This window comes from Carya illinoinensis, chromosome 3 (assembly GCF_018687715.1).
Source record: "Carya illinoinensis cultivar Pawnee chromosome 3, C.illinoinensisPawnee_v1, whole genome shotgun sequence".
Classification (NCBI taxonomy): Eukaryota; Viridiplantae; Streptophyta; class Magnoliopsida; order Fagales; family Juglandaceae; genus Carya; species Carya illinoinensis.
In genome coordinates, this window is record NC_056754.1 from 54,710,159 (window position 1) to 54,724,607 (window position 14,449).

The following is a 14,449-nucleotide window of genomic DNA, read 5'->3' on the forward strand; positions in this document are numbered from 1 at the left end:
GAGCAAGTGTGTGATAACGTGCTGAAGCCATATATATGAAAATAAGGTAAGACTTTTCAAATCAGTTACATCAACTTCGTCTTGAATCCATTCAAGAGGGGTGGGGGAAGAGAGAGAGAGAGAAGCAGCATCATTTTCCACATAAATTGAAATCTTCTCAGAAATAAACCAAAGATAGTTGTATCAGGTAAACTATCTCTTCATAGATTGTTTTATTACGTTATTTACAAAGATTTGGTGTAAGGCAAACCGATGGTAAGCACTACATAAGATACACCATAAGGATTGGGATTATGATCCTTTCTTGCTAGGCAGTACAACGGACACTGATGTATGGTATTTGAAACTATAGTTTTAACCATTTATGCTACAACTCATCGTTACAAGCTTCAGCTATATGGCAGTTCAGAGTCAACGGCTCCAAAACTTGTCGTGGGTTCATCTCAAACGGTAAGAGAAAAATTAACCTTCAATTAGTCATGAGGACTGATGGAACCTTCATTTGGACCTATGGATTTTGAACCGATGGATTCATTGCAAACCTCACATGATTAAGCTAAAGGTACCCACTCTCAAAGCTGGACAAATGAGAGTCCAATGGGACAGTGAACAATTGTGTGTCTACAAATAGCTGCAAAATTCAAACCAAATCCATAAGCAATAAAAATAATTAACTTTATAACTTGATACTAACCTAAATATGAAGATCCAACATTTAAATAATTTGGTTAAAATGAACTGTACTTGTACAAGTGTTGAGTCCGACAGATATCACTGATCCAGAAATAATTTGCATAAGAAAGTACACACATGCTGCCCACAACTACTAAAAAGAGTAATATAACAATCCCAACAGTTCAACAGTCCATATAGATGAAAGGGGATGGGAAGGACCCATCCTGGCGTGAGGCAAACCTAGTACTCATTTAGTCGTTCCTGCAACATTTTAAGAGGCATCACAGATAAAGTGTACTTTCATCCTTCAACACACCATTATCTAAATTCTTAAGCCAACCCAAATCTCAGTCCTCCCTCAGTCAAGTATTGCAATAATTTTACAACAATGATCTATCACTTGCTGAGACCTACCCAAATCCCATCCCACCTCTTAATGACTAGAAACAATGCCCAAGAAGTTGAAGCAAATTAGGACTGTACATCCTCAACTCAACCCAATAGAAACAATGCCCAAGAAGTTGGAACAAATTATGACTGTACGTCTTCAACGCAACCCACTCAATTGACCCTATGCATGCAAATAAGCCCCATATGATGGGGTTCTGCTTCCAAGCATCTGAAGTGACCTGGATTGGCCTGACCCAACCTTTTCTTGAGTAAAAAAACAACAGATTAGCCACACATGTGCGTGTGTCAGAGAGATAGGACGTGTTAGAAATAGGTAGCCAATGTAAATATCAAGTTTTCTTGCAGTTTTTCCCCAAGGAAGTAGGCCAAAGGCTGAACCATGTAAATAGCTTTGCATGTGATTTGATTATTTGTTGATTGTTTCAGTACTGAGGCCTCTGCAATTGTTTTTGTTTTCTTGATTTCTATTCACAGTAGATTCCAAGTTCGTGTGGATGCATGAAATAAAAATGGCTATGGATACTCTCTAGCCCACACCTTGTTGCTCTTCACAGGCACTGCCTGTCATCTTATAAAAGTCTCAGTTTAACCTACCTATGTTCCATACTCATGATGCTGATAATATCATATTACTTCACTTGAGCTAAATAAAGGTATGTATTTGTGCCTCATTTGGTCAAAATTCATCGTTCCATCAAAGAAAAGGACTAAACTGCTTCCCACAATAGAAAAAAATTGCAAATAAAATGAAGAACGCAAAATTACCTTGATAAATGGTCTGTCCCTACTAGGAAAGGAATCAATAAAGCTGTCTTTAAGAAGTAAAGAAACCTAAAAAGACAACCAAAGATATACATGTCAAAGAAGTATAATAAGCTGGGCACTCCATGGTATTTGCAATGTTCTGATAATGGAAGTTTACAAATACAAAAGTGGATAATGAGCTTAGTTACTCTAACCCTGTCATTGTTTGATTGTACGCTAGTTATTGTATAAGACCTCAGATCTGAGCAAAGTGACTCCATATAGTGCCTCATGACATTCAAAAACTCAGCTGCAGCTTCAGCCTACATCAGTAATATAAATAAGTATACTGCCTGTAGCATAAAGCAAGAAGAGCAAACTATTTAATAGTAATGAGATAGTTTATAAATAGTAGTGAAATAGTTTGAGTTAAGATGTTTTATGAGATTTTGGGAAATGAGAGAGAAAGTTGAATAAAAATATTATAAAATTAAAATATTATCAGGATATAATTTTTGTTTTGAGATTTGAAAAAGTTGAAATTATTTTTGTGTGTTTTGTTTGGAAGTTTAGGAAAGTTGTAATGATTAAATGAAAGAAAAATTCTATAGAATGACCCCGGGTGCGTAAGCCCCGGGGTGCACCTAATGTGGTCCTGACCATGTCAGGTTTGAACTTTGAAGTCAAAACATCACTTCAAACATGTAACATACATGATAAGTTCTCAATAGCAGACTTAAGTGAGCAATGCGGTTAAATTTCAAACATGGTTTAACTAATAATGCGAGTTCCTTGGTCTTCAGGATAATTTAACCAGGTTTTCCATCATCAGAAATGTCTTGCCTCTATGTCTAGTAATGTCACCTGAGGATGCAGTTTCTAACCATAAAAACAGAGTCTGAAGATGAAACATCAAATTCTTTAAGCATGGAAGATCAGAATAACCTGTACTTCATTGCACCTATATACGGGATGCCTTGTAGCAATTGCACTTTCGTGTGAAAGTCTGGCATGGATGGGCCCCAGTTCAGAAACAAGCTCCTTATGCCGGGGAAGTGTTGGCAAATGACACATTTTCACCTGCTCAGAAATCAAAGTAGCATGAAGATTACATTAAGCCTAACATGTTTGTAAAACTTCCAACAACCATTTAGATGATGAACACAAGTCATACAGTCCTATCAAAGCTGGGGCACTAGGAAGCAAACAAATATAATTGTTCACTACAAAGCATAATCAGCCTCAGATTTTCTGGACATTAGAATAATTAGGTATGGGGCTGGATTCTAATTCTATCATGACAAAATTCAAAGGCACTTTCCCACTGTGCTGCTGAGAAGATTAGACTTCACAATCAGTGATTTATAATTTAAAACAACAGAATGCTCCAAGGTCCTAACCAACCTGATCCTTGAGCACATTAACATGAACAAGATTTGATGTTTTCATCTTCAAATCATCAGGTTTATGTTGTATGCCAACCTGCAAATATAACACCAAAAGACCACATTGAAATAGGGTTATTGTTATCTAATAAACTTGGAATTGGAACCCCCAATTTCAAAAATCTGTAAAAACTTCCAGTATATCTTAATTTCCTACATGAAATAGAAGAAATTCACACAACAAAAGCACTATCATAATCCAAGATACTAAAGCACACAGGTTCTTGGAAGATACTACACATAATACCCACCCCAAATCCCAATTTTACTCGATATTATAAAGAAATTCAAGGACTTTATCATTAATTTACACCATTAAAACATAAAACATGAGATAGAATCTCACCAACACAGGAATCAAACTAGCTTTAAAACTCACAAAAAAAATAGACAACACGAGTAATTCTAACTAGGTGTCGTTCATTTTAGATAAAATACTCACAATATAAGGAACTGGAGCATCAAGAAATTCAAGCATCCTTCCTGGTAGAACCTAGAAAAATCAGTAGAAGCTCAGTGTTAAGAGTAAACAAAACAGAATCGTATATACCTAAGCCTGTGAAAAAATACATTTTAAAGTATAATGTCCCACTATTCTAAAAGCATTTTCAAAACATACAAAAAGAAGGAGAAATGATAAGTAATTTAACTGAGGAACGAACAAATCAAGAAGTTAAGGATCATTTCTTTATATAGCCAAGTTTTTGTTTCTAAAAACAGGAAACAGTCTCTAATTATAATCTTATTTCCAATTTTCAGAAGTTAGAAAGTATTTTTTCATTCAAAGCATGGAGGGAGGCTTGGATATGTTCAGGGAGACAAAGACTGAACAGCAGGGTTGGTAAAATGGTGGTAGCATGGGTGGCCACAATGGCAACTTTTGTTGGCAGTGTACTTTGTTGATATTTATGAAGATAGCGGTAATTGTGGTAGCAGACCCAATAACAGTGTTAGGTGGTGGTGGTGCTTCTCCTGAATGGTGTCACAACCCTTCACATTTTTTCATGAAAATGAAAAATTCTTCCTTTCTTTCTCCGAAATTTCATGCCTCTTTCTAATTTTTTGAAACCAAAAACCGAACCTTTACATCTTCATTTGAGACTTTTTCTCAGAGTGAAAAATAGAAACTGAACAAAAGAAAATTGACATATCAACAACTCTTACACATCAAAACAAGGTGTAACTCTTTGGATGTTGATCCCCATCAAATGAAATGTGTTATTGCAGTGTGATAACAACAACAATGCCGAGCTAAAAAGTATCAAAACACTTCCCCCATCAAAGCTTAAGATCTAAACCGTTTTGTTTGAGAAAGAAGTGAACAATGGTATGTTATGTCCAATTTCAAGGTTTTAGCTAAATCCAATGTGCTTTCCATTTGCTACAATTGCTCCATAACAGACAACAGTGCTGAATGAAGTGCATCGAACTTACAGGAAGCAATAAACTCTGCCACTGAAATGGCCAAATCATGGGAATAATAGACAATACTATAGCTGATAGAACACCCTGCACCATTTGAATTTTGCGTCAAAACCTAAATCAAATGAGAAGATCCCATCCTGATTATCCAGAATAGAAAATAGCTGCAAATAAACAACTAAGCACAAAACATAGTCAAAAGCAAATTCTTGATATGTTGGCTGACAATGGATTCCAATAACAAATCAACTTACCAGATTTGGGCTAACAATTACCACTTGTTTTTCCAATAATACTCCTGCAATCAATGCCAAAATCTGAAAGAAATACCATTTATTAGATTCTTGACACCATGAAAATGGACAGTGCAGCAACTGGTGAAGAACATAAAGTTAGTTAAAGAAAATGTTGGTCAGGATTTAATGCTGAAAAAGTTTATTACTTTTCATATAATATCAATGTCATCAAAAGCTTGATATTTTGTAGATTTTTCTTCTTCTCTCATTTTATTAAGAAGCGCATATTTTGTAGATGACAACTCCATGTTTTTTGCCATCAAGTAGGGTTGCACTTGCACCTCTTAACTTTTGCAATTTTTAGTAGATTTCTCATTCTTGATAGCAATTTTTGCATTGTAACAATGATGATAAATCAAAATGTTGAAGGGCTGCACTTGATATCATTTCAACAACCTTTTTTCACAAGTAAAACTTTTATCAAAAGAAATTTAGGTAATGCCCGAGTACATGGGACATCGACGCATCGTTTCAACAACTTTTATAGGTTGTCAAGTGATATCTGTGTTTTTTTAAGGCTTTCCACCTTTTACATCAAATTGCATAGTGAATCGAAAATTGTCAGCTTATCTTCCCTATCCCCCAAGAAATATAAAATCAGAAAGAATATTGATCTGAAGAAAATATAACAAACAAAATTCACACGGTGACAAGTCCATGAAGTTTTACAAATTTTACCAAAAATACTTCTTAGAGCAGGTTCTAAAAGAAATCTCACTTCTTAACTCAAGCCAAGATATGCACACTTACACTTTCAAGGGAGAGCACTCGACAAATAGTTGCAGTTGTCCATATTGATAGTGCAAGAACTTCCTCAGCAGCCGCCAACTTTGCATCAACCTTTTATTAAGTTCAGTAATATTTGGTAAGTAAATTATGAAGGAGCAAAGCCTAAGAATAACTAGCTAGAAAGCACTGAAACACCTAGGGTTCCTGAAAAAACAGGCATTAGACATATTCCCAGCTCATGACGGACTCATATTCACACATATATTAAATAAAAGAATCTCATCAATAGCTTATTGGACCCTTCTAGAATATGCATTGGACTCAATTTCAACACATTGAAATCATTATGTATCTTTCAATTTGGTACTAATTAATACAAGTGTAATATCTCACATTGTATGATTGTGTATTGGAATGTGGCAAATGGGTTGCCACATTTCTTGGGAGGGAGAAATTGCTCTTTATAATGATTTCAATAGGCTTCAATTGTACTATTGACTGGTCCTTTTGGAGTATGACCCAGATGTGGCTTGGGCTTTACTTGGGTCATTACAGTTCAAGTCCTTTATAATGATTCTAAGGGGCTCCAATTGAAACCTAGACTAGTCTTTTTGGATCACATATCTAGATGTGGCTTAGGCCTCTTTTGAGTTGTTACAAATGGTATCAGAGTCAATTACAACCAGACGTATGGAACTCGAGCCATGCCACCTATGATGGACTTGGCCCAACAAGGATATCAAGGATCTAAGGGGGATCATAATACCCCATATTGTGATTGTGTATAGGACATTGATGAATAGGATTCCACATTACTTGAGAGGAAAAAGGAAGTTCAAGCCCTTTATAATGATTCCAAGGGCATCAATTGTAAGCCCTCTTTTGAGTTGTTACAAATGGTATCAGAGTCAATTCCAACCAGACGTATGGAACTCGAGCCATGCCACCTATGATGGACTTGGCCCAACAAGGATATCAAGGATCTAAGGGGGATCATAATACCCCATATTGTGATTGTGTATAGGACATTGATGAATAGGATTCCACATTACTTGAGAGGAAAAAGGAAGTTCAAGCCCTTTATAATGATTCCAAGGGCATCAATTGTAAGTACTAGTCCTTTTGGGGTACGAACTTAAATGTAACTTGCGCCTCCTTTGAGTCGTTACTATAGGTGAGGGTTGCTTAACAGAAAAGGCAAAAATGCAATTCAGTTCATTGTTTTCATTTACAACATAGGGGTGTGTGTGCGTGGAGAGAGAGAGAGAGAGAGAGAGAGAGAGAGAGAGAGAGAGAGAGAGAGAGAGAGAGAGAGAGAAGGGGGGGGGGGCCTTAACACCAAGACTCAACCTCAGCTTTCACTTTTGTTTTAAATAATAAATTAGGAATTGAAGACACTTTTACTCAAGTTCTTTCAGCCGGTGAGAAATTGTGTTTGTGTTTGTGCTTCCAACATGATCATCAACAAAAGCAATACCTCAGCAGCTTCAAGTGAAACTAAATTGTTTTCATGCAAGCCAAGGGCAGCAACTGGAGGTCGCCGATACTCAATGGCCTGTAAATGCTCAAGAGGCTGGAAAACTAATTCACTTCCTCGTGCAGGAAGAGGAAGAGTGTGATATCCACAAACTATCTGTAGCAAATCATTCTTATTATCCTGTCACATGGAGAGGGAAAAAAGCAACAATAAGAATGATCAGTGGCCGTCATACCACCACCTATATTGACTAAACGCGTAAAAATGGGCAACTATGTTAAACTAACCTTGGCCCATTCCATTATTAAGTCATCCCCAAAATCTTTATCACCATTCGCAAAAGTTTCATCATCATTATTCTCTGATGTGATGCTTCTAACTGGACTGCCAAAATTAGCAATAAATTACCGAAATTATACCAGAGATTCAAGGGGAAAAAATGTTCTTTACATGCTAGCAAAGATGAGGACTTTCAAGTTAGCTGACACACACACAAAAAAAAAAAAAAAGACTAAGGCTGAGAAAACAGAAGAACTAGGACAAAGATCATAAAACATTTACTTAAATAAAAATTGTATAGATTTATCAGATACTAGCCATGTGAGAATCACATCTGAACACAACACAGTGTACAATATTCCACTGATTTTAGTCTTATGTATAATGAAATAGAACAGCTAATAGCAAGAAAACGAATAATTTTTTTTTTCCCACTTGATAACTAGTAAGATAACAATAACTCTACCACCTGAACAAGGATTCAGAACTCCCAAGACGCTCCAGTGCAGGATTCCTACAGGAGAATGATGTCTCTACCTCCGGAGAAGTTTGACCATTTTCATGGTATCCAAATGTTCTTTCCAAAGGTTCTGAATGAGTTTCCGAGGCCTCCAAAGCACACTCATAAAGATACGGCGAATTCTTAATACCATCTTTGTCCATTTCCCTAACTTGGCTAGAATCTGAAGCCTCACTGATGGTAAAACTTTCAGGGGAATGAAGTTCCCACATTTTCAAAGAAGAGGGTGGGATCTCATCATCAGGTATAATTCCTGCAGCAGCAGCAGTGAGGGCCAGTGCACTGTCAACAGGAATGGCAGAAGCCATCCAATCATTAAAGGACTCCCTCTCAGGGGAATCATCATTCCCATTCATTTTATCATTTAATTTGGTTATCGAAGGAACATAATCAGCAAGAGTCAGTTCACTAACAAACTTTGTTATTCGATTCAGTCTCTCCTGTGCAATGATACTGCATCCAGAAAGAAACAATCATAAGTTAACTCTGAAAATTCAGGAACAGCAAATGATTTTAAGTTTTGAACAAATTTCAGCTAACCTGTTCAACATCTCATAATGTAACTCAAAGAAAGGAACTCTTGTAAGCACGCAATAGCAACGAGGAGCAGACACCAAAAAACGCCTGCATCCTCCAGTTGGATGAGAAAGAGGTGATGAGATGCCTAAGATACCAGGTGGCCTCTGAACAATTTCAGGAACATGTAAACAAACACCATATAATGTTGCATTGTCTGCCACCTGATAAAGGGCACATAGATTTTTTTTTTTTTTTTTTTGGATCAGTAAGCAAGTTTTATTGATAGAAATAGGCATAGCCGAAGTACACAGGACATATACAAGTGCAAAGGGCACATAGAAACTTTTAACCACCGCACACCCTTGCTTCTTGCATAAACCATTAAGCTAAAAACAACAAATGGGTTCACACTAGGAAAAAAACATACACATTATGATATGCAAAAGAAGATCATTTTCTTTTTTCCCCTTTTCGCAAAAGATAGACAGATCATAGATTCTTTTAAAAATTCCAACACACAAGCAGCATATATGGCACACATTATTTCAAGCTTCTTTCAAATAATTGAAAGTTCAAAGCAATATATATGTTTTTTGCTGGAAAATCCACGCACCTAATGGCTTGTATTATTCTTGATAAGTAACAAGCAGCCAAAACTGATATGGTTAGAAGTAATGGTGAAAGACTTGGTTGTGAGGGAGGTAAATACATTGCCCTAAACATGGCCAAGTGACATGCAAGGATCCCAGTAGTCAACCCCAGCTAGTTGGGACGAAGAGATGGTTGATTTAAGTTGATAAGTAACAAGAAGTACAAGAAGACTTGGGATTTCCTCAAACAAAGGGAGAAGCAATAAAAGACAAAATGTTTCCACAGACAAAGTATAACCAAACTCAAAGAAAGATATGTTAAATGCCAAAACAAGGATACAACCCTCATTCAAGACAAGAACTCACTCCCCTTGTTCAAGACAAGACAAGACCTAACTCAAAAATGATAAAATGCTGGCAGCACAATGTCATAAATCCAAATCATGTAAATTGATCTAAAGAAATGAATTAACAAAGCCACATCAATAGCATACTGTAAAAGTAAGAGAACAGCTCACATATATAAATGACAGGGAGGGAAAACCCCCCCCCCCCCCCCCCCCCAAAAAAAAAGCACAAAACAAAACAAAAAAGAGCAATACTTACCTTAAGTGAAAAAATAAACGCTAAATCATCTCTGTTTAACTGCTCCTGTTGAGAATTCACAGTAACAAAGGCATCATTTATTTGGTAAAAGGTGTTAATACCTTAAAAAGAAAAGGTTTAAATACTCATATATGTTGGTGATTAAAAATAAACGTCAAAGACTATATTGTTTCTTTAGTTTTCAGCACCCTCTGTATAAACTGTCCTGCTTATCTAAAATTTTTACCATGCAAACAACTTATAGAAAAAAAAAAAAAAACAGGACGAGAAAACTTTCTTGAGCCTCTGATGAGATCGTATAACCTTGCAAACCAAAACACCTCAAGGATCTTTTGAAGCAAAATCTGATGTAGTCACGGGCACATGAAATTCATTACAATAAGACCACATAACAACACCAGCAAAGAAAAACCTCATTTCATCCTAATATCATATTTTAAACTACAAAAGATTTCTTCAGCTTTAAGACCAACTTGAGTTGCTGGTATATGAGTAGAGAAAAAATTAATGAAGGAAGAGGAAGAGGAAGAGGAAGAAGAAGAGCTGCAGGGTTTCTCCATGGTATACATTCTGACAGCTAACATTGTGCTCTTTGAAAAGAACATATATATGCTAACTGACAGAAGATAATTAGAAACATGTCACAAAGGTGGAAACATATTTGGCATACCTGTCCATAAACGAGTTCATTTAGCTCACTTAGCGATGGAGTCCTCTCTATCAAACTTGCCTGTATTATGACAATCCTTGAATGAGAAAAGTTTTGAGTGATAAATAAATGCCAGCACAAAACCAAGAAACTGAAGAAAAAACAATAACATTAAGTGTTACAATCTCCCTAGGGTAAATGTGCATAACATCATAGAAAATCAGCAAGCTCATACCTTAACCCCTCCAGGAAAACAGAAGGTAGCTAGATCCTTCAGATGCAATGCTGGATTCTTTCCAGGAGGATAATTGAAAAGTACCTATAGATACCGAGAAAATTTTAAAAAGGAGCCGTGCAGAGTGTTTTTTTTTTTTTTTTTGGGGGGGGGGGGAGGGGGCAAGAAATAGCATGACCACATACATATCAGATCAAATATTTTTAAGGATATTAAAAAATTTTGAGGAAAGAATTTAGACATGCAGTCAACCTGAGGTTCCAACGTTGGAATTGAAGGCTCCTGATGCTGCAGCATTTTAAAATCTAATATTTCAGATTTTGCCAGTTCTGACTTCCATTTCTTCTTTTTAGCAAATGCATCCTCCACAACCTCAAGATTAGCATCTGGATGAAGCCCCACAATAATGAAGTTTTCAAATAATGACATAGGCTCCTTATATTTTTTATGGTCCTGAAATAATATCCTCGGTACATTAATTAGCCAGATTAAAAAAAATGAAATTTTTGGCATGAGAACAGATTAAAAGACATAAATAAAGCCAGCAGCATGGCCACCTCTGAAACATAAATGTCCCAACATGACATAGGATAGCAAAGATCAACTTAGTGATATTATGAACATAAAAGCATCAGGCTTTCATTAAAGGAACAACTAAAAAAAGTGAGAATGTGATTGAAACGAGAAAGAGAAATACAAATGGTCCACTGTCCAGAAATGCTCAACAAAAATTCAGAATAACAATAGTTAAGATGCTCTTTACTGCATTTCCTTTGAATTCAAAAGAATAATTTTGCATTTTTGTGAAAACAGGGAAAGGTTGGAAGAGTTGGGGAATTGAATGTGGCATTAACTTTAAATAGAAATAATCAAACTAAGTAATTCATAATAAACAACAATATAAAGTGGTGTTTCCAACGTTAAAATTTTTGCTAAAACAGTAATAATTCTAAGACCCTACAAATTTTGGAAAATTAACTGAAATGTAAGCAACAAAAGTTAAAATCTATCGGTACAACTAAAAAAATGGAAGAAAAAATTTAATAAAAGATGAAAAGGTTGTTACATTAAGATATGTTTTAGCTTCCGCAAAAATTAGTTGTAGACCACGAGGGATTATAGTAAAGCTCAAGTTATGTTCTGCATGTTGCTTTGGGTATGTCATCATATAAATCTGATGAACATGGCTTTTGCCAACTCATTTATTTTCCTTTAAAGGCATTATTCTTTGAGTAAGAAAATAACATTGTTAGTGATTTTTTTCCAATCAAAGAAACAGAAATTACAGATATAGAGAAGCCAGGAGTGGCATAAAGCCACTAAATGAGAGACCCTTTGAATCATCATCTTAAATATGTACAAAAGGAAGATCCATGCCCTCAATATGCTTAGTTGTTCTTCCTCTTCTGAAAATACCATAACAACTAAACACGAATAGCTTTCCTGGCATTACCACTTCGAGGCCTCCCTCTCTAGCCAGCCATCAGATTCATCATTGATCTAGGTGAATATTCCACCAATGTCACAGCAAAACCAAAAAACGAAGAAAGAAAGAAGACAAAAAAGATAAAGCATATCCCAGAACTAAAGATGAAGATGGACAGGAAACTGCTCAATTTAAAGGGTTTTTGAGATTCTATATTTGATCGAGGAGGTTACCAGCCAAAGCTAAGGAAAAAAACAGAGAAAAAACACACGCAATATTAAAAACTTCCAGTTATAAACGAGAAAGTATTTCTCATGCCTTTGAGTTGGCATAGAAAATTTATTATATATTGACGTTATAATTGTATGCAATGAGGACTGTGTACGTTATTATCATTACTCTTGATGCTTTCAAGGAAAACGAATGGAGATAAAATGTTCCATGCTTTGCAGTCTTGTCCATTACTCGGCTAGGATTTTTTCGATTTTACTAGCAAAGTATTACTGCGCATCTGTAACACAAGATAGGCAATCAACTTCCTACACCAAAGGTCTCCCACACAAATTTAGTATCTTATAAGCCAAAAGAATTAAACTTATAATTACAAGGCAGTGTCTCAATCATAACTTAGAAATTCCTGCTTTATTACACGTCGCGCAGACAATAAGAACAGCAAAATTGTGGCAGTGATCAAAGTTCCCATTCCAGAATAAATAAATAAACAAAAGCAACTTTAGTTGCAAATGACTAAGAACACACGGCAAGCACATGTGAAAACTTTTACCAATTCCTAGTCCCGTGCATGTGTTAACAGTTGACGTTCCCCGATAATCGAACCCCATATTGGTTTAAAATTTGTCACAACCCCGGACAGCATATAAAGTAAGTAACCGACCAAGTAAATTGATAATACTTAATGCGGATTATTAAGACAAAATACCTGAGATTTTGTATGAAACTGATACCACTGGCGTTTTTGGTACGCCAAGATTTCAGGATTGAAACTCTGCTTGCAATCTTGTTCACGAGAATTGCTACCCCATTTCCAAGCCTTCTGCATATGGCTCTTCAATCTCTGAAAGCTATTATTACGTCTGGGAGCTGTGGTCACATTTTCACTTTGACTGCGTCGATATCCCTGCCCCAGCACAGGTGGTGGGAAGCTCGAATTACCTGAGTACACATTATGCAGCGGTTCACCTGCCACTGTAAAAGCCTCCTCGGAAATACTCTGCAATACCAACATCGGCGATGAAGGCAGCTCATCTTGCACTTCGGCATCTGACTTCGTATCCATTTTTAAACACCTAGCTCAACTTGTTACGCTCATTCCAGGAATATATCACCCTTCAATCCATTGCAATAGACAACCCAAAGACCAGCGTAACACTAGCATCAGTTCATCGAACTTGACTGATTCCACGAGATATCGACCAAATTAAGCAGACCCAAATGAGAAAAAAGGCCAAATTTCACATGGGTACGCGTTATTTCTTCGTGATCGTCAACTAAATGACTACCCAAATCCAGAAAATATTCGGAAACGCTCAAGATATCCAGAAAGTCGTCACTTTGACACGGGACATATGTGGACTCAAACTAGTTGATACAGGTAGTCGAAAGCCTGTTAGCACAAAAACAAAAACAGGGGAAGTTTCAATACAAACACAATAATACAGACATTAACAGAGAAAATCCAAACATTAAAAGTTCACTATCTATATTCTATCATAACGTGTGAAAGATATAAAATATATAACTGAAGGAACACTAATGACGTAGAATAAAGATTAAAATACGCATAAAGAGATTAAATACCAGAATCTGAATATAGACCAAAATAAGAACAACAATATATTTGAAAAATTCTGACTACCGCTTGAGAGAGAGAGAGAAGGGTTCTCCCAAAGAGAAGAGGGAAGTTAAAGAGATGAGAGGAGGAGAAAAAACGGTGAGCGCAGTATGGCTTTGAAAGAAGAAAGGAGAAGACAACTGAGGTAGGTGATGAAATAGAGCAGTGAGATAGAGATTCGAGGGACGTGACCTCCCCGTGTTCCTGATAAAATTAACCTTTCTTTTCTAACTTTCCTCTTCGTCGAACTAATTAAGACCATTAATTATTATTCTCCCAAATTAATACCAACTAAAGAACTTTTATGGTGCTGTTTAAAGCTTAAAGGTATTCTCCTATAGGAATTTGCTACACAACCTCCCAATATCTCGATAGTTCACTTTTTTTTAATTTTTTAATTTTTTTCAATATTTTTTTAAATTTATTCCTTTTAAATTAATTTAATTATTTTATTTATTATTTATATATTAAATATTTGATAAAAGATAAAATAATAAAAATTAAAAAAAATATAGAGTTTAGAGTGTTGAAAAGTTGTGAAGATTTTTTCTCTCCTAAGATCTTCATGGAGAAA

At 35.9% G+C, this 14,449-nt stretch overlaps 1 protein-coding gene across 4 annotated transcripts; it reads right to left on the minus strand.

The window, feature by feature from the left end:
* Positions 1–183: 183 nt before the first annotated feature.
* LOC122305407 lies at positions 184–14,113 on the minus strand. Of its 4 annotated transcripts, none has more exons than XM_043117936.1 (19): positions 13,900–14,110; positions 12,964–13,647; positions 10,850–11,050; positions 10,598–10,681; positions 10,384–10,443; positions 9,714–9,758; positions 8,539–8,738; positions 7,948–8,451; positions 7,487–7,583; positions 7,200–7,379; positions 5,744–5,833; positions 4,952–5,014; positions 4,710–4,784; positions 3,718–3,768; positions 3,235–3,312; positions 2,776–2,910; positions 2,046–2,153; positions 1,852–1,917; positions 184–631 (listed from the first exon to the last, which is right to left on the minus strand). In XM_043117936.1, exons 2-19 carry the CDS (start codon positions 13,318–13,320, stop codon positions 557–559), a joined length of 2,469 nt encoding a protein of 822 aa, XP_042973870.1. In that variant the 5' UTR covers positions 13,321–13,647; positions 13,900–14,110; the 3' UTR covers positions 184–556. The 4 variants fall into 4 exon arrangements, 2 of the variants coding, with proteins under 2 accessions (XP_042973870.1, XP_042973869.1); XM_043117935.1 differs by having other exon boundaries at positions 13,842–14,110; XR_006241136.1 differs by lacking the exon at positions 184–631 and having other exon boundaries at positions 2,792–2,910; positions 13,842–14,112.
* Positions 14,114–14,449: the final 336 nt, after the last annotated feature.